This window comes from Chelon labrosus, assembly GCF_963514085.1.
Source record: "Chelon labrosus genome assembly, chromosome: 6".
In the NCBI taxonomy this organism is placed as follows: domain Eukaryota; kingdom Metazoa; phylum Chordata; class Actinopteri; order Mugiliformes; family Mugilidae; genus Chelon; species Chelon labrosus.
In genome coordinates this window covers 28,195,333-28,215,824 of record NC_140342.1, presented here as the reverse complement: position 1 = coordinate 28,215,824, position 20,492 = coordinate 28,195,333, and the positions used below count along the sequence as shown (strand labels likewise).

Genomic DNA, 20,492 nt, shown 5'->3' with positions numbered 1-20,492 from the left:
CCCTGTCTGCCTTGTGATAAATGCATTATGTCCAAACTGAATTATGATCCAACTGTAGATAGTGGATTTGTTGCGGGGGCGGTGGGAGCTCAGTGTGTCTCATTTAAATATTCATGTAGGGTAGACAAAGGAAGGGTGGGAGCTCAGTGTGTCTCATTTAAATATTCATGTAGGGTAGACAAAGGAAGGAAAATGGACACTGAGTCTGATGAAATCCAGGGGTTCACGTTTCCTAGACAGAGGAGGAAGAAGAAGAAGAGGAAGGGTGAGTGGAAACTTGAGCTTTCTAGAAACGCAGCAGTGGGACGGTTTAAGAGGTGAACGCACACCCCCCCAACAACCCAAATAAGAAGGGGTAGAAAATACAACACTTTTAGTTAGGGGTGTCCCGATCAAGGTCTTTTGCTCCACAATCTGATCTCAAACTCTTTATGGGACAGTCTTTCCTTGCGTGAAATGTTCTGGTCGTCCAACCGCTTCCATAAACTCCCTAACCCTAGCGGTAGATTCCTGTAACTTGACATTAATACTTACTACTTGCTAAGTGCTTACATTTAATCTCATCATCTCAGTGTGTTTACTGAAACATTAAAGTTTCCTCAAATGATCTTCATGGCCTCCTTATATGAAAAGGAAAAACAAAATGACGCGGCAGAGTTTCCAGCAACTCACTGGCCTTGGGTAGTCGTGCTGGTCTAAAGGCCGGTGGGGATCCTACTCAGCATCAGCGAGGCTAGCTCATCATGTGGACCGTGAGAGTCCACCCAGAGACATTTGGGGCTTTTAGAAACACATTAAAACAGAAGCTCCCGTCTCTCCGGCCAGCAGCTTCATCAGTCTGCCACAGAGGGGTAGCTAACGCCGAGCGGCTCGGAGAATGACTCCCAACAGCCGGGCCGGGAGATCCATCAAACGCAGCGGGGAGGAGGGGGGATGATTGCAGAGCCGGCCCATCCATCTCTGAGCAAATTACACCCACAGCAAGGAGGAGAAATCAACCGAGCAAAGGGAGGGAGGAAAACGATTATAAGAAAAAGGAGAAGAAGAAGAAGAAGGGAGGAATGAGGGACAAAGGGCAAACGAGTTGAATGACCAATCTCCAACGGTGGAAAGAAGAGGAGGAAATAGAAGTGGACAACAAAAGGCTGAGAAAGAAGAAAAGATGGAGGTGGGGAAGCAGACAGGGAGGCAGGAGGTTGTTTAGGGGGCTACGAGGTGAAAAATGAGCCCAATATAAAGTCTGTACTCCCTCCTCCATCCTTCCATCCACCTCCACACAACAGTTCTGTCTCAAAGAGGTTGAGGATCATAAATCTGACGTCCAAAAACAAATCAGAAGGATTATAAAGACAATACTTCCTCATGCATTTTGTTAAACGCCTCTGAGAGATCATCAAGGCCACAGAAGCTGAGAATCTAGTCGTTAACAGAGACTAATTAGGAGCTTTGTGTTCTGGATGTACCGCGACCTGGATGACGGAGAACCTTCGCTACGACTTGGTGGATTTCATTAACCTCACCTGGTCTCCTGTGTACAGCCATTAATCTACAGAACGGTGTCTGAACGTCTTAGCTCAAACCAGAACCAGCAGAAACAGCTTCCCAGACACCACCAGGCCTCTCATATCACTGTCTGACTGTGGTGAGATCACACTGATGAGAGGCGTCAGTCTAATAATGAATAATGTTTACTGTGGAAGCTGAAAGGGGACCAACTCGTCCTCCAGAAGAAAACAGACATTAAATAGTGTTTTTCAGCAGGACACTGACTCAGGAACAGCTGACTGACCAAGACTGATGATGACTGGGAACTCATTCAACTTATTTCACTGTTGATATCTTTTAAAGCAGACTCTAAACGTCTCTCTTCTCTAACGGCAGATATTTAGTTGTAAACTAATCAGATCACGTGTGTACGACTACTGTTACTGTTTATCACCACATAAGCCCCGCCCCCAAGCAATCTGATTGGCCCGGAAGATGTTTCAGTTCCCAAAACTACGTTTACAAGAACAATAAACTGAATCGTCAATCTGATCAGAGGTCGACTGTTTCCATGGAGACTAAATAAATGAAGATCTTTACTGATGAAGTGGTTCAGCTACCTGTGGAGCATTAAATCTACTGGAAATAGAACAGAAGAAGAAGAAGGAGGTGGAGGAGAAAGAACTGAAGAGGAGAAAGAAAGGAGGAAACAGAGGAAGGACAAAAAGAATAAAGAGAAGTAGATGAAGGAGGTCGATGATGAGGAAGAGGAAGAGAAACAGATGAAAAGGGGGAGCAGGAGAAGAGAAAAAGAGAAGAAGAATAAAGCAGACAGGTGGAGGAGACAAAGAAGAAGAAAAATGAAGAGAACAAGGAGGTGAAGAAGGAGAAAAGCCTCAAGGAAGAGGAGGAGGAAGAAGATGAAAAATAAAAATAGTAGGAGAAAAATTAGAACAATGAAAAGGAGGAGAGTATGGAAGATGAGAAAAGTAGTAGAGGAGGAGTTTGTCCTCCATCTTCCTCCTCCAGTTCTGAATGTGTAGAGTCTTAGAAGACGACCCAGATGTCCCCACGTCTCCAACGTCTCTCTATCCATCTATCTAATCTGAGTCAACAGTAAAACAACGTCAACATTCATTTTCATGTGAGCTCATAAAGATCTCATTGTAAAGGAGACTCAAACCTCCCCAGCGTCCTGAGAGAAAGTGTTTCCTGGCTCCTCCACGTCTCAACATCATCTCTGTTGAGTTCTGCAACTTAAAGCTTAAAGTCTAATAAATCTATTTTCCTTCAGCAGAACAAACATCACAGTAACGGGAGGGAAACTGATCCCTGGCTGAGTGCAGGACATGCAGCAAATAATTCAATCCTAATCCTTTTAGCAGCTGATTCCTCGCTCACATCAGATTTTTAATTAACTGAATGGAGCCATTTCTGTTTTTCTTGTACACAGATTATTTCGGGGCGATAACAGATATTTTTAGCTGGATTTATCTCAGTATCATTTTCAGGGCTCCAGTATTGGACTCATTTTATTTCTCGGTGTTAATATTGTCAGGTGAACCCATAAAGGGGGAGCTAAAGTGAAACTAAGTGAGATTTATCTCCAGCTGCTGAGCAAACTCAAAGGCAGTAAAACTCCGGTCTAGTCTGCCGGGATAAGACCACTCCCTCCGCTCAGGAGACGCTTCCTCGTTTGACGGGAAGAGTCAGCGTCTCAACGAGGCAGCGAGCCGACTGCCAAGCGCCACCACAGGAAGGGATCTGCAGCGTTCACGGGCATATGCCGCTGTTTACGCAACACCACTTGAGTTTACTTGTGCTGAAAAAACACATCTGCTCAGCAACGGCAATGCAGCAATGAGCAATGAGCAATGAGCAATCGCTACAGCTCAGCTATGTGAGTGTGAAGGGAAAGTGACTTTAAACAGTTGGCTTTTTGATGCAGTCTGCCTCATAATATGATCTGGATGGAGAGTTATCAGATCAGCCATATATCATGATATTCTCCCTTGTGGTGACTCATCAGAGAATGGACATGGGCCTTCTGAGGGTGTCCTGTTGTTAGTGGGGGGTTCTTTGAGGGGAGGGGCCTCTGTGGATCATCCCACAGATACTTGATCAGTTTGGGATCTAATGACTTTGGAGGCCAGGTCAACACCTTGTGCTGTTCTTCATGTCTCTCCGTTGGGAACTGATTATGCGCCTGCAAATATCTGTCAGGCCAATCAAATAGTTTGGGCTGTCTTGTTCACAACTAACCGATTGGTTGAAGGACTACCCAGTTGATGAGGAGGTTTATTTGTTCCCTGGATTGGTTGAAACACGCCTCGTAATCTGGATGGGGAGTTACAAGACTAATATTTTGATAGATTGGGCTATAGGAGGCCAGAACGTTTCCATAAAACTAAATAAACTGGGACGTTGGGTCAGCGTTGGATCAAACTAAACCTGTTCAAGAAAGCCAGAAGAACAAAACCTCCAGAGAAACGGGACAACGGAACAACGGGACGACGGGACGACGGAACGACAGGACAACGGGACGACACGATGCTGCAGGACACGAGCGAGACCAAAGACTATAAACATCACAGCGAGCATCATGAAGCTGCAGCTGCTGAGGAGTGATGGCAGGCGTCCAGCAGCAGACTGAGGCAGTGGACCATGTAATTACCATATACTACACAATTTATGGAGCTGGGCCATGCAGCTATACACGGAGCACCGTGAGATGCCTTCAGGTCCCAGGGATTTTAATCTGAACTAATGAAGCTGTTGTTTACTTGGATGCTTTAATGCTCGTTAAATGTACAACATAAACAGAAGAGCTGGTTTTCTTTAGACATTAATCCATGTGTTTGTAGCTGACTTAGACGTTTTTAACTATTAAACTATTTAATGAACTATAAATTCTGCCTAAGATACTGGCTCACAAATTTACTTCTAATTACAGAAGCATTAAAAGAAGCATTAATTACCAAAGTTATCCTCAAATAAAAGCTATTTAACTAATTTACGTTTCTTATAATGGAAGACCTGATAAACTAGAAATACCAACGAACATGAGAAACACTAAAACTAAATGTTACAGTGATGTCGATTACACTAGAGTCCCTGAGGCTGCTCCTGACGACGTGACGAGTTTGGAAACTGGGGCTCTGCTCTGGATGACTGACCACAGACAGAGACTCGTGTTCTGTCTCAAAGCATCGGCACAAACAAAAGACTGTTAGAATTAAAATGTTTCTGACTATTAAACAGGATTTTAGGGACAAATAAAAGTCAAAATTTTAAGGGGATGACTAAATAGACTCTTGATGCAGTAAAAATAACCGTTAGAGATCACTTGTCTATTCAAGGAAATCTGATAGAACTGACTACTGCACTTATTTGTGTCCAAACAGCTGAAAAATGTCCTGAGGTTGGTTCCAAAATTGGTTGGAGGACTATTCCCTACCAAATCTAATCACTTGATACAAAACACAAGCAGCAATGGAGCTGAAAACAACAAGTGTCAAAAACTGTACTTCCTCTAATGACCACTAGAGGCTGGGTCTAACAATGAGTCGACCTCCATAGACCTCCATGTTAACAAGTCTAACTTTACAGCAGAAACAAACATGTTTATTTCATGTTTTTCATAGAGCTTAAGGTATGCAGTAGGTAGAGCGGGTCGTTCATAAACCAGAGGGATTGCATTTGTGTGATCAAGTAGGTAGATGTGTCACTGGGACTGTAAAGAGATGTATAAAGACGAGACCATATAAGGGCGTGGCTGCTTTGATCATTTCAGCTTTAATTAGAGAACTAGATGGAGTCAGGCGCTGCCAAGATGGCGGCACGCTGAGACGTCACGCTGAGCTTCAAAGCCGCCCAACCAATGATTTCAACTCAGAGATATAAAAGCTTCGGTTGAAGACAAATTCATCAATTCAATCTTTATTATCAATCATAAAATACCACTTTATATGTCCAACCAATAGTCCAAGACCAAGATACAAGTTCACAAGATGCAAGATGCAAGTTTAACTGCTTTGTTTACCAACCCACGAAGACTTTAGCTGAAGAACCAAAAACCAAAAACAACAAACCCTTCAAGCTTTTGTTTTGTTCCAGCTGCTAAACCACATTTTAACTTATTCTTAACGGTATCATCAATCATAAACAACAAAACGTCTAAGCTCAGGAGCGTTCCAACAATCAATATTAAATGGAATAACACCTACCGTTAATGGAGGCTTAGCTGGATCTGGGCATGCTCAGTCGATACCTGATCAATACTTCATAATATTTAATCAGACCTGAGCGCTGTAGAAGGTTTGGGTCAGTTTTACATTGTGGTAATATTTGGGTCAACTGGAACGACTAGATTACTTCTTCTATTAACATATAAACGGCTGAGCTTCATGACCGGTTTAGCTTTCCAGTCAGAAACAATCTTGGAAATTTAAAAAAAGAAGTCCTGCTTCTTTAAAGCCGGAACAAATCCAATTACTTCCTCCGAATGAATCTTTATCGGCAATCAAATCTCCCCGATGTGCCAGAGACTGAATTAAAGTGATCACGTTAGGGCCTGGGCCGCTGCCGTATCAATTAATCCTGCAGCAGAGACACAGATTCCAGGAAGCTGGTGTTCTGGAAAGCACAGCGGTCTCGTTTTACGTCGGCTTCGTTCAGAAATCTGACGACATGGAGCTTTATGGCTTTGGGGAAGTGTGACACTGAGCAGGAAACAGGAGAGGAGATCAGATAATAAAAAGGTTTATCAAGGCCAATGTTTTCATTATCTGGGATTAAATTCAATCATTATTTAGACTGATCCTGCTCCCGTCTATATACTAAATATAGTAAAGACTGTAGGTCGTGGAACCTGCACTGGTTCTGGCTCAAAGGTAACGAAACTCACCTGAGATCACATGTAAGGCTCAATAACGCTTGTACAGTCTGTTCCAAAGCAGAACACTGCATTATTACATATAGTTAGCAGGAAAACTAGATGGTTTTTAATTTAAATAGAATTGAATCTACTGAGTTTTGATTGTATATCAGCTCTACTGGTCCACATTCACAGAAAGTAAGAAAGGCAAAGACAAAATGGATTTAATTTATTTATATTTCAACATTTGTTATTCTTTTATTCATTTATATTCATATTTTTGCATTTTTTTCTTTTAATATTTATATTTACAAATGTTGTTATTCACTTATTTATTCCTCTTCATATTTCCAGATTTATTTTTTTTATTTATTCCTTTATTTATTTCTGTTTAATTCCACATTTATTCATTAGTTTATATATTCATTTTTGTTTCCATATTTTTTTATTTTGTATTTATTTCTATATTTATTTCCACAAGTTTTGTTTCATTTTCTTTTGTGAATGTGAAATATGAAAATAAATATATATCATTAGTTTATTTTTCTGATAAAAAGCGCCGTCAAGAACACAACAACTGAATTGAAAATAATTATTTTTAAAAACACAGAGTAGTTTAAGTATTAATAAGAATGTAGAGAAATATAAAGGAGGGTTTAGAATAATGAGCGTTGCCTCAACCCAGCCTTGTATTCTCAAGTACATCGTTTAATTTGATTGGCTAATGATACGACCACTGGTTCATCGTTGATCTATGTCATCACCTAACAGCTGCCCATTAACAGTGACACTATTAGCACTTGACTTTGGTTCTGGTTTTTCCAGCCAATCAAATTTAACTGGTTCTTAATTTCCACCAATCACATTAAAGAGAATGAGTGAGGCCTGAGGTGGAGAGGGGGCGGAGCCAAACCAGACAAACGATACCTCCCCTCAAACTTCAGCCGCTACACAAACACACACACACACACATTTATGCAAAGCAATCAGATTCACACACTGACTGCAGCTACCTGCAGCCATGTCTCGTCCTGCCGGACTCAAATACTCAGAATTAAAAGAATAACCCCTCCCCTAAATGTCTAGACGTGGATCTAAGGCTGAAATCTAACAACTATTATTTATTAGGGATCCATCGTCCCAGAAGATATTCATGAGTATCCATCCATCCAGTGTGGTAGAGTTTAGGCTCCTCACTGGCCCATTTCAGACCCATCATGGTTCATACTGCCATGTATATTACAAACATGGAAAACAACACGTTAGCTTACATTTAAATGCGTCCACTACCTATCGATGATTGTTTAAATTGCTGTATCGACGATTCTTTGAGTGGTGGATTAATCTTTTTGTTAACTACTAAATATTTACCTTCATGCTGTGATGCTAACCACTGCTAAAGGTTGCTAACACCCACTTAGAGCGGATCGTTCATGGAAATCTAGCTGGTTTAGTTTTAGAGGTCTATGTGTGCAGAAACAAACTGATGGAAAGAAGAGCTGACCATTAGCATCACCGTTAGCACTGATATTAGCATCTGCTGTTGAGTCTCTGTTCAGTTATTTTCTCAACAACGACTCCCAGACTCTGACCTTTAACAACACTCAGACTGACTTCACTGAAATACTTTCACGAAGACGTTTCATCCAAGTCTTCAGTTCTAAAAGATGGAGTCCACTCAGTCAAAGGCTGCACCCAAACAACAACAACAACAAACACTGAACGTTTAAAAGAAGAGAAAAGTTTCCTGGAGACAGCGTCAAGGAGAAACATCTTCCAGAGAGGGTTAGGGAGTTTATGGCAGCGTTGGATGACCAGAACATTTCTGGAGTAGACGCCATGTTTTAGTCGCATTAAGCAGCTCGACTTGCCTTCCAGAAGCACAAATGTGCCTGTAAATGTCTCGCAGCGCGGCAGCAGTGGATTGGACGGACTTAATTGAGCATGAAAGGCAACAGACGACCTCTGGTGCGTCGGCACTGCCTCCGATCCAACATCTGCACGCTTGAGGCTGAAGGACGGCCGGCAGCCAGCCGCCCAAACAAACCACACACAGTCCTTCATGCTCAGATTCACCTGGGAGCACAGACTGAACGCTGCATCTGCACAGTCTGCACCACGCAGGGTCATTACACAGTCTGTTAGTTAACGTCTAAATGACTTGTTGTGTGGCAGCTGTAGATCTACGCCATAATGTTCAAGATCAAAATGAACCGTCTGTGAAGTGGATTTTGTTTCTACACGGATGCTGCTGTGACTGGAGGTGTCGTTGATTATATGCATCTAGGATAAACCACAACCTGGACACTGAGAATCTGACTGTCATGACTTTGATTTGGAAATATTTCTAATTATTGTTACGATTTCTGATAAGAGGATCCAGAGAATAGAGTATATTTTAAAAAATTGATGCAGGGATTTCAACTTATAGAAGTAGAAGGATTGGAACAATATCAATTAAATCAGTTTAAATCTTTAAATCTAATAAATATCTGCAGCTAATGATTCATAAAAACACCAACAATCACCAGCATCACTCTGTGGCTCAGCCCTCCCTCGTTACTGCAACCTGAAATCTGTTCGCTCTGCACCGATTGGTCTCCAGGTGCGCCAGTCAAGCGGAACCGGGGCGGCTGATTGGACGACGAGTGGGCCTCACGCGGAGAGATAGATCAATGGCCGCCGCCATGCAGACTTGTTCACCGAGACGCAGACCTGGACTCTGTTAGCCTCCATCGCTCCATCACTGTCTCACGCTTACACACCAGAGGAGGTGGAGGAGGAGGAGGAGGAGGAGGAGGAGGAGGAGGGGTGTGGGGGGAGGAGCGGGGGAGTATTGTGAGGCTGTGGCGAAAGCACAAACACAGGAGAGGAGTCACAAATTAAAAAAACAGCCCCCTACCCGACTCGTTGTTCTCAGAATCCATCTTGTCGTAGGCGACGCGGCGGACGGACGGCCTGCCAGGTGGACCTCGACTCCTCCGTCTCTCTTTTCTCTGTTTTTCTACCCTCGTTCTCTCGCTCTCTCTCCCTCCCTCCCTCTCTCTCCCCCCTTCCTCACACACTGACACTCATCGCTGACCTTGCAGTGCGTTTCCTCTCGCCGGTGGCAGCAGCAGCAGCAGCAGCAGCTCTGCAGAGAGATGCAGCTTCACCTGCAGCGCTGCAGAGTCAAGTCCAAGCAGCTAAAACCCCCCGGTACCGACTACCCCCCCCAAGGACACGCTAAAAGACACAATCACACCGGGCACATGACATGAACGATGATGTTTTATGGGTTTGTGTTGGGCTGAAGATGTTTTAATCATCCTGATTGGTGCCTGATGATGCTGATGTACAGAGAGGACCTGCCACTGGAGGGATTTAGCCTTTTAAAAATGTGAGCTTGTGAGTTTAGATCTTTGTTTTTCTCTGATGCCATAAACCGATTCTCCTACCGATGGGTATCTGCTACCGATTTCCTGAATTTGATTCAAACCTGATCTTTTGTAGTTATTTATTTTAGGTCTGACGTTAAACCAAAACCACGTCCCTGTAGCTACAAAAGGTCTTCTTCTATTTTAATGGTGGTCGGCTAGATTCTCATCTTCCAGAGAGGGTTAGGGAGTTTATGGCAGCGTTGGATGACCAGAACATTTCTGGAGTAGAGAACACAAGGTACCAGCTACCCTCTCCACACTACATTAACTTTGACTGAAAGATTTATTGGACTCAATCCAGTCCACTCTAGGAGAAGACAAGGAAGACAAGGACAGACTTTAGGAAGCTACAGGAGACCAACTCTAGGAGAAGACAAGGAAGACAAGGACAGACTTTAGGAAGCTACAGGAGACCAACTCTAGGAGAAGACAAGGAAGACAAGGACAGACTTTAGGAAGCTACAGGAGACCAACTCTAGGAGAAGACAAGGAAGACAAGGACAGACTTTAGGAAGCTACAGGAGACCAACTCTAGGAGAAGACAAGGAAGACAAGGACAGGCTTTAGGAAGCTACAGGAGACCAACTCTAGGAGAAGACAAGGAAGACAAGGACAGACTTTAGGAAGACACAGGAGACCAACTCTAGGAGAAGACAAGGAAGACAAGGACAGACTTTAGGAAGACACAGGAGACCAACTCTAGGAGAAGACAAGGAAGACAAGGACAGACTTTAGGAAGCTACAGGAGACCAACTCTAGGAGAAGACAAGGAAGACAAGGACAGACTTCAGGAAGCTACAGGAGACCAACTCTAGGAGAAGACAAGGAAGACAAGGACAGACTTCAGGAAGCTATTTAGGATCAGATCAGGACTCAGATCGTTATCATACAGATTTTTCCTCCTTCCTTCTGCGTCTGTGTTGTCATGGTGCTGCTTTCAGATTTGACCGACCAGGAGCTCAAATTCGAAAATAAATAAAATAAAATAAAAATTTGTAGGGGAGAAATTTGGCTTAGTGTGAACGACACATGGTCTTAAGTTAGACCGGGCTGGGATATGTTGGCTGAGGTCCTCATAAGGGTATAACAGTGTGTTATAGTGTGTAACAGTCACAGATGGCTGCAGCAGATACCATCATGCCTCACACTAGTCAGACACTAATTTTAGAGTCCGAGCTGAAAACACAAATCACAGCGATGCTCTGAGTTTTATCAAAATATAGAAAGTCCTACTGTATGAATCCTTTCAGCTACACCAGGTATATGTTCTACTTTCACTGTGACGCGTCATAGAATGATTACCAGGTTTGATAAAGGTAGAAGAGCTGGTTTATTCTGGCAAAAAACTATAAAAATAAACTCTTATTCAATGAGTGAACAATAAGATCTCTTTCCTGCCTGGACTAATCTTGTTGTCTTGCAGCAAAAAATAATTATCTGGGGGTTTTATGATTCGATATCGGAGCTTTCAAAATTAGTTTTTTTTTTTAAATGCAGCTTCAAGAGAGAAAATAAAATCCTGGACTTCTAACTGAAGACATGGCTTTAAACAACATGGAAACTCACTGTTTGAAATGAACAACTGTGACTTAGGAAGCTAGGAAGGGCTACTGTTAGCTGGGAAGAGCTACTGTTAGCTAGGAAGCTAGGAAGAGCTACTGTTAGCAAGGAAGGAAGAGCTACTGTTAGCTAGGAAGAGCTACTGTTAGCTAGGAAGCTAGGAAGAGCCACTGTTAGCTGGGAAGAGCTACTGTTAGCTAGGAAGCTAGGAAGAGCCACTGTTAGCTGGGAAGAGCTACTGTTAGCTAGGAAGCTAGGAAGAGCCACTGTTAGCTGGGAAGAGCTACTGTTAGCTAGGAAGCTAGGAAGAGCTACTGTTAGCAAGGAAGGAAGAGCTACTGTTAGCTAGGAAGCTAGGAAGAGCTACTGTTAGCAAGGAAGAGCTACTGTTAGCTAGGAAGCTAGGAAGAGCTACTGTTAGCTAGGAAGCTAGGAAGAGCTACTGTTAGCTAGGAAGCTAGGAAGGGCTACTGTTAGCAAGGAAGAGCTACTGTTAGCTAGGAAGCTAGGAAGGGCTACTGTTAGCTAGGAAGCTAGGAAGAGCTACTGTTAGCTAGGAAGAGCTACTGTTAGCTGGGAAGAGCTACTGTTAGCTGGGAAGAGCTACTGTTAGCTGGGAAGCTAGGAAGAGCTACTGTTAGCTAGGAAGAACTACTGTTAGCTAGGAAGAGCTACTGGTAGCTGGGAGGCTAGGAAGAGCTGCTGTTAGCTAGGAGGCTAGGAAGAGCTGCTGTTAGCTGGGAGGCTAGGAAGAGCTTCAAACCTCTCCTGAATCTCCCTGATCAGCTGGTCCACACAGTTTATTCTTTCTCGATGAAATTATTTGTGGATTTCAACGCTCAGATGAGAGGAAGGTGAAAAACTGAAAATAGCCTTCTTTGCGTCCTTTAATCTTTGTCATTTAGTTTAATTTTGGTTTCTCTTCGGTGCTCTGGTTCTCTCTAGTCAACGTGGTCCGATCGTGTTGACTTGGCGGTGGATAGCTGCAAGCAGGTGATCAACTACCAACGATGCAGGTGAAACCACCAAAACTATCAGCTTGGTGTCACAGCCTTTAGACGATCAAACATATAAACATTTTATTGGCTGTGTTGCATCGTGACAAATTTCAAACCGTGTCTGTGTAATTTTAAACGCTGTTAGAACAAAAAAAAGCTTTGAAAACACAAGTGACACATAAAAATGCTTGGTTATAAAAATGAGGGAACATGATTCCCAAGTCTTTTAGTTCATCAGAGACCTAACATGTCTCAACATCAAAGTCTTTTTTATTTCTGTGATTGTGTACATCACCATCATTTGCATACCAAACACTCGGGGGTCGATCTACATTCAGTCGTCTCCAGAAAAAGTCCCGACCGGAGCAGACATTTCACATGCTGCCGTTCTTCTGCTCATCATATCTGTACCGACACCTGTCTGATGCTGATAGAGACACAGGCAGACGTTGGACGACAAAACAGGCCAGAAGCGTCACAATCCCTCTGCTAGTGCTGAAAAGCAGCAAGCTGAGCGTCGCACATCCAGCAGACAAAGATAAAAGCTTCCCCGTCTGCAAAGATGCGACCGTGGAGGAAACAGAGGGAGGCGCATCTCCTTTGAAGTTATATTTAGGCCAAAATCCTCCTTTGCGGAACAAACCGTCTTCCACTGCGCATACAAATCACAGCCAACAACTGAGGGAGGAACCGTCCTAAGAGCACAGGAACCGACCGCACACATACAATGAACCGGCGGAGCATCAAAACCGCAACCAGGCCCGCCGGGTTTGATTGACTTTGATTCCTTCTGCATCCTAAATACTGCCGGTCCACCTGGGACACAGATGCATGCTGGGTGACTGGGTTCTCACCGGACGTAACTTTGAAGATCTGAACAAACAGAAACGCCTCGCTGCAGGTCTAACATCCATTTAGACACAAACTGGAAATGCTTTCAAACAGAAAGAAACATGTGAGAGATCAGGTTTTAACATCTGAACAACACAAAACATAACTATTAGCTGGAAGGCTAGGAAGAGCTACTATTAGCTGGGAAGCTAGGAAGAGCTACTATTAGCTGGGAGGCTAGGAAGTGCTACTATTAGCTGGGAAGCTAGGAAGAGCTACTATTAGCTGGGAGGCTAGGAAGTGCTACTATTAGCTGGGAAGCTAGGAAGAGCTACTATTAGCGGAAGAGCTACTATTAGCTGGGAAGCTAGGAAGAGCTACAATTAGCGGGGAAGCTAGGAAGAGCTACTATTAGCTGGGAAGCTAGGAAGAGCTACAACTGGCTGGGAGGCTAGGAAGAGCTACTATTAGCTGGGAAGCTAGGAAGAGTTACTATTAGCAGGGAAGCTAGGAAGAGCTACTATTAGCTGGGAGGCTAGGATGAGCTACAACTGGCTGGGAAGCTAGGCAGAGCTACTATTAGTTGAGAGGCTAGGATGAGCTACTACTGCCTGGGAAGCTTGGAAGAGCTAATGTTAGCTGGGAAGCTAGAAAGAGCTACAACTGGCTGGGAAGCTAAGACAAGCTACTGTTAGCTGGAAAGATAGGAAGAGCTACTTTTAGCAAAGTCACACATTTGAACCTCAGCTGATCAGCTGACATAAAACACAATGTGACTCATTTCAAAGCTCTAAACATCTGTCAGCGTTTTGTATTAAATCCCTTTTCATTCAGCGTAAAAGAGCAGCAGCAGCAACAGAGAGCAGCGTGAGTGACGGCAGCGACAGCAGGTTTGTCCTACATAATGACTTAATTGAGCTGGTTAACACTCTGAGGATAATGAGAGCCTCTAGACCACAACAGACCCAGGAGTGAGAGCAGCCATTATAAATAGCAGCGGCTCTGAATCAGTCCGTCCACTTTCTGCCTCCGTACGAGTCAAACACTCTTCAAACACTCACAATTCACCGCAGCTGGTCGACGTTTGATTCGTCAAACACACATTTAGTAACACTTAACAGAGATCTGCAGCGTTAAACCAAACCCAGCGTTTGTCCAACTGTCAGAATAACTTCCAGAGTATCAGCGTCTGCTAACCACGCCGGTAGCTTAGCACCTTATAGCTTCATGTTGTGTCATACAGGTGGAATCTCAGATCTGGTCTCTGCTTCCCTACAGTTTCTACAACATACAGATTCTCTAATGATTTCCCATCAACATAACCCACAGTTGGTCACTAGTGGATGTTCTAGGCTCTGGTTGCCTAGGTAACACTCTTGTTATATTTCCCGCCACACAGGTTTTCATGTGAAATAAGCAGAACATATAAAAACATTGCTAGCCCATGGATGCAGCTCGCTCTTCCTCTATTTGTAAAGAAAATACCGTCAGCAACCCAACGCTCTACGACGCTGTCAACATGGTGGATGTGGTTGTGGGAACCAAAGTCATGGGGAACTCTATGTTTGCGTCATGTGTCAATCAGCTGTATCAGTCGCTCCCACTGGTCCTCAAAGTTGAGATGAGATCAACCTGGTACCGCCCACTTTGGGTTAACTAAGGTTTTTCATCGTCCAATCGTCGCCCCCCCTAGAAAGCAAGCTGAAACGACGTCACCTGGACTTGCAGGGTTTCTTGGCCATTTCTCAACTGCCCACGTTCTGTTCCAGTTCAAAGAACCATCTGACCAAATACTGTCCAAATACCCAGTTGTGTTCTTGCCCCGCCAGTTTATCAACGATGCATAGGGAGGTAAGTTGTTTGGACCGAGGACGTCCAATAATCCCAGAATGTCCCGTCCTCCAGAGTCTGCAGCTCAGAGTCAAACTTACTGAGACAACAACGAGTACGAAAATCCAAAGGTTGTGTTCTAGGTATTGATGCATGAGTTTGTGTAACACAGTGTGTCAATCAACTATATCGGACGTTCCCATTGGTCGTCACCTCAAAGGTTAGGTCTGGGTATCTCCACTGATTTCCTAAACAATCTGTCTTAGTTCCGAAAGAGCTTTCAACCAAACTGGTGCTGTAATTGGTTTCAGAGGTTTGTGGCATCTCTAAAAGATTTTACCTCTAGTTTCACATCCACACTTTTTAAAATCCAATCAGCTTCCAGACCAAACCGTGTTGTAGCGTCTACCATGTTCTGGATCTGCCTCAAACTACTATTGTTGCACAGTTTCTAACAAGAAGGTGCAAGAAATGGTGCACACTTAAAATAATTGATGCAAGGATTTCATGAAACGGTCTGGAGTCTTTCAAAATAAGATCTATTTGAATCGGAAAAACTACTTTTATAGATAACTTAACCCTAGTTGAGATCAACTTGGTACCAGCTTCATGTTACTAAAGGTGTTTACACCAATCATCACTACCTTCCTGAAAACTCCTTCGTCTCTTGTCACCACATCACTTCTAGTCTCCTACTTCCTGTGCTCTCATGTCTTATCGACCAGTTAGCATAGAGCAACCAATCATTGATCTGATCCGGACAACGACAAAACTAAGACTAATTTAAATTCTTTAAAGTAAGTCACATAGTTTCCGTAAACTAACCAGCGTTTATTAACTTCCTGTTGAAGCAACAGTGGTCTGCAGCGTATCCAAACACATACATGCAAACTGCCCCCGTCACCCAATTTAACCCCATCAGCAGGGGTCGATGTTGAAGGCGTCACATTACCACTAATGTAATCAGCAGTTTACCACTGGGAGTAATTACAGAGCAGACACGAGGCCTGCAGGGATGCAGAGTCCTTGAAGCTGCAGCAAAGCGCCTGCATCCAGACACCGTCAGCAGTCTGAGACGCCACCTCCACCTCCACGTCGCTCCACGTCGCTCCGCGTCGCTCCACCAGCCAACGCTCCAGGATGTCACCAATCTATCTGGGTGAGAATTTCTGGCTTCTCATTCCTCATCCTACTTTTCTCAGCAGCCAAGTGGGTCTTTAGGGGAGAATCATTCTCCGGCAAACGGCAGCTGGTTACCTGCCAGAGCAGCTGCTGCAGGAGAAGGAAGGCGAGGGCACCCAAAGTCCAACCTTCCCAAAATAGAAACCGACGCAGCAGGACACGCAGCAACCGAAGCCTCGCGTTATTCTTTTACTTATGCAGCAAGTTCAAGAGCAGCGAGGTCAAACATCTGGACAGCAAATGACAAGAACAAGAGGAGGATGAGGAGGGGGAGGAGGAGGAGGAGGAGGAGGAGGAGGAGTGCGACAGCTGAGAAAACCAGAGGATGTTTAAGACGTTAAACTGCTCATGATGCTGTTTAAACATCTTGAATACAGTCCAGTGTTGACAGGATTTTAAATGCAGCAGCCGTTCCCAAAGCTGACAAAGATACAGACGTAAATGTTGAAGTGAAATAGATCACGTTCAACTACAGCCAAGAAACATCTAAATGAAAACCAGCAGAGAAGATATTAAACCCCCCCCAGGCCTCTCATCCAGGTGTATCTCACACCAAGGTCTCAACACTTTCAAAACTCATACCACAAAATACAGAAAAAGACAAAGTCGCTTGACAATAACAACTATGAATAAATTAAAACACTTAAACAATACTTCTACTTGTAATTGGACAGTCCAGCATTATTATAGTTATTTTTGGTAAGCCACCAACACGTCCATCTTTTTTTAAGGTTAATCAAAACTAAACGCAATCACAGACTGGAGGCTTTCTGGGCTTTGCGCGCCCACCATCCACCCTGAGCACCTCCTGCTTGCTCTGATGTTCAGGTTTAAGAACCTGAACAGGTGAATTTGTGATTTACATAAAATTTGTTTGTACGGTACATCTGACATGTACCGTACAGATGTGTCCACATTTATTTAATTTAACTATCAAATAAGGGGATTCACATGTGACAGTCAAAAAGCGAAGAGTACCGAATTAACCTATAAATATTCACATTTTAAAAGATCACTTAATAATATGTTGTTGTTGTTTTCCAGACCAACTAATAAACTCAGCTCTGTATTAAGCTAAGTGTTAACTTTCTGACGGTTGGACTAATTACTGAACCTGACAAGTTTAACTGAATTACAAAGAAATAAAATTATTAGCAAAAAATGTATTATAACAAATAATGTTCAGGGTTAGTGACTGTGAAATTATTAATATTATTTGTTTCTTCAACATCACTTTTTGCTGATATTTATATTTAAGAAGCTGATATCAATTAATTAAAAAAATGTATTATTAATCCTTGTGTTGTTGTTTTAATTAGAAAGTAAGACCGATTTTCTGCCACAAAACAGTTGACAAAGTAAACTTTCTGTCTCTATAAATTCATAATGCATGTTTTTCACTATTTAATATCTTTCTGGAGTCAAAACATTAAATAAACTAGACAATAATAATCATATTTATCATCTATTTTACCGTTTTAATCAACAAACCACCACCAAGTTCAAGAAAGTACAGGTGACACCTTGGAAACCCTGATTTACGCAGTGTCAGTGAACGCAGCATAGCACTTCTTTTTTTTAACTTCGATCCTTGCGTCGTTGTTATAATTAGCTGGGAATGGTGACATTAAACGCAACACGTCTGATAAGGTGTGGGGTTATTTCTTCAACCAAATGTCAGCACACACATTCACGGTGACCGACACACACACACACACACACACACACACTCACACACTCCCAGCTTACCGGCTGGCATCCTGGTGCTAATGTACCGCAGTCCCCCCGTGAGCACCGACTGATCCCCGGCGGAGTTAGTTAGCCTCCATGTAGCTTCTCCCGCGGCTCCGCTTCACCTGAAACACGGAGTCACCTGTTAGAGGAGGACGTTTAGGAGAGGACGGGGAACCAGGAAGCCTCGTTGAGGGGGCTAGATGTGCCCTGCTGGGACCTGGAGGAGCAGCCGTGGAGGCACTAACCTGTCTGAGGAGGAGGAATTAGCTAAAAACAAAGGAGCTAACGGTCGAGTCCGAGCAGAGCGGCGGGGTCAGAGACGCCAACGGTCAGGGCACGGGGCCGGCCGACATACCTGTATGTAAACAGCAGCTGGCAGCAGGGGCTGAGCTTCTCCTACGCGTTACTACACTGCTTCCTGCTTTACGGTCGCAGGGAACGCGGAAGTGTGTTCACTGCGGCGGAGCTGGTCCAAAAACACTCACCCCTCCACCTCCTCCACCACCACCACCACCTCCTCCCTCCTCCCTCCTCCTCCTCCTCCACCTCCTCCCTCCGCTCCGGTTCAGCATATGCTGGATGAGCACGGCGGGGACCCGGGACACGGCTAATTATAGCCGCCTGCGGCAAGGTGCGATATCCGCACAGACCCGGCTTGGCTCTGGAAGTACCTGAAAACACACAGACACGTCTCTGAGTACACAAACACTGGTTTAAGTTCCTCATCTGAGTCAGACGTTAAGACTTTATTTGGTCCGTTCACATGAGGTGGACACATCTACAGGACAGGGCCGGATTAAACTTCTCAGGGGCCCCCGGGGCATATCGTTGTTGTTGGCCCCCCCATTAGAACAAAAAAGAAAAGTAACGATTAATAATTAATTTATCAATAAACGAAACTTTTCAGGTGTTTTTTTATTTATTTATTTTTATAATGTGTGATATAGGTCACATGTGTAACCCCTTATTTGGTACATTCATCTTTCAATCTAATTAAATTCATGTAAGGACACAACTCCAGGGGTGGATTTAAGTATTATATTATTTCTGAACTAAACTTGTCAGGTAAATATTTTTAGCAGAAATGTGAATATTTTTATATGTCAAGTATTACATGTGTAATCCCTTAAAAGAAATTATTCCAACTTTATTGACGACATATAAGAAACTATATATACAGTATATAAACCCACTCAACATAAAGAAATATTCACATTTCACATAAAAAAACTAGTATAAGATCGTATATTTTTCAGTAAAAAGTAAATTAAAAACAAACTATATATATATACATCTCTCTCTATATATATATATATATACATATAAATTTATTTTTCTGTTTATTTTGTGAAATGTGAATATTTTCTTGAAATATTTTTTGAAATGCCTTTCTCAAAGGTTAAGCAATTATTTATTTGTAAGGTTTATCCCACCATTCTCCACACTGTACATACAGAATGTCTTATATTTTCTAGTTATTTCTCCTCCCTATATTTTCTCAGAGTATGGTCATTGTTTTGTATATTTTTTGATATATATTTTTTAAATTTTTGTATTTGTGTTTTTTTGATAACCTTTTCCCTGTTCAAAGTCGTCACTGTCTTTCTGTATATATATTTTTTTGCCAAATTCTGTGCTACTGGAGCAAGGAAATTTCCCACACGTGGGATTAAATAAACGTCTTATGTCTTATGTCTATTTCTATATGTATTAACTGGGTTTTTTACTATTACAATATAATTCAGTTCATGATGAGGATGCATCTGCAGGGCCATTGCATTTAACCTCTCAGGTTGCAATGCAATTTTTAAATTATTATTATTATTACTATTATTATTAATTTAACATGTTATAATAATAGCCCTGTGATAGACTTGAGACCTGTCCAGGGTGGACCCCCCACGACCCTCCAGAGGACACGCGGCTACAGAAGATGAATAAATGAATGGATGAATGAATGAATATTATAATAGTTGGCTTTTAACTTGATCATATGTGAAACCAAGGACGGATTAAACCCCTCAGGGGCCCCTGGGGCATAAAGTTGCTGTTGGGCCCCCCGTTTACCCCGACTGTACATGTCAGATTTGGTAATTACCCAAATCAGAAACCAGAAACTAATAAGGAGCTAATATATAGAGATGAAGATATTGAAAAAAAAAGAAATGATGACTGATGAGTAACTGAACATTTTAAACTAACACGACTAATGTGAATATTTGCTTCTTTTTATTGAAATAAACTCAACAGAACAATAAAGAACAATTTAATTCAGCTTAACAGCTTACTTCTCATTAACACCCACATTACTCTGATTATTAAGTCGTGTCTCTATCAGATTTACGTCTGTATCTCGTGATGACACTGGTGATGTATATAATCCCTTCAGGGTTTCAGCGCTGTATCATTTGCAGGTAGTTAGCATAATGAAGAAAACAAATGGGCCTACACCTTCACTAATGAGGGGACCAGGGAGCATGTTGTCGTTAAAATCACCAGCGAGACACAAACGTCCGACAGACGGTAACGATCCAGAACTCAGCTAAAAATACCTCTCAGAGCTGATGGAGTGTGAAT

The 20,492-nt window shown here is 42.9% G+C and overlaps 1 protein-coding gene across 1 annotated transcript in view; it reads right to left on the bottom strand.

The window, feature by feature from the left end:
- Positions 1-18,311, bottom strand: part of efr3a (EFR3 homolog A) — an 85,997-nt gene extending 67,686 nt beyond the window's left edge. Inside the window, exons 1-2 of the mRNA XM_084546561.1 lie at positions 18,161-18,311; positions 17,931-18,037 (exon numbers count right to left, since the gene is read on the bottom strand). Of these exons, the coding sequence (XP_084402687.1) occupies positions 17,931-17,940 (10 nt within the window). The 5' untranslated portion in view covers positions 17,941-18,037; positions 18,161-18,311. The remainder of the gene's footprint in view (positions 1-17,930; positions 18,038-18,160) is intronic.
- Positions 18,312-20,492: the final 2,181 nt, after the last annotated feature.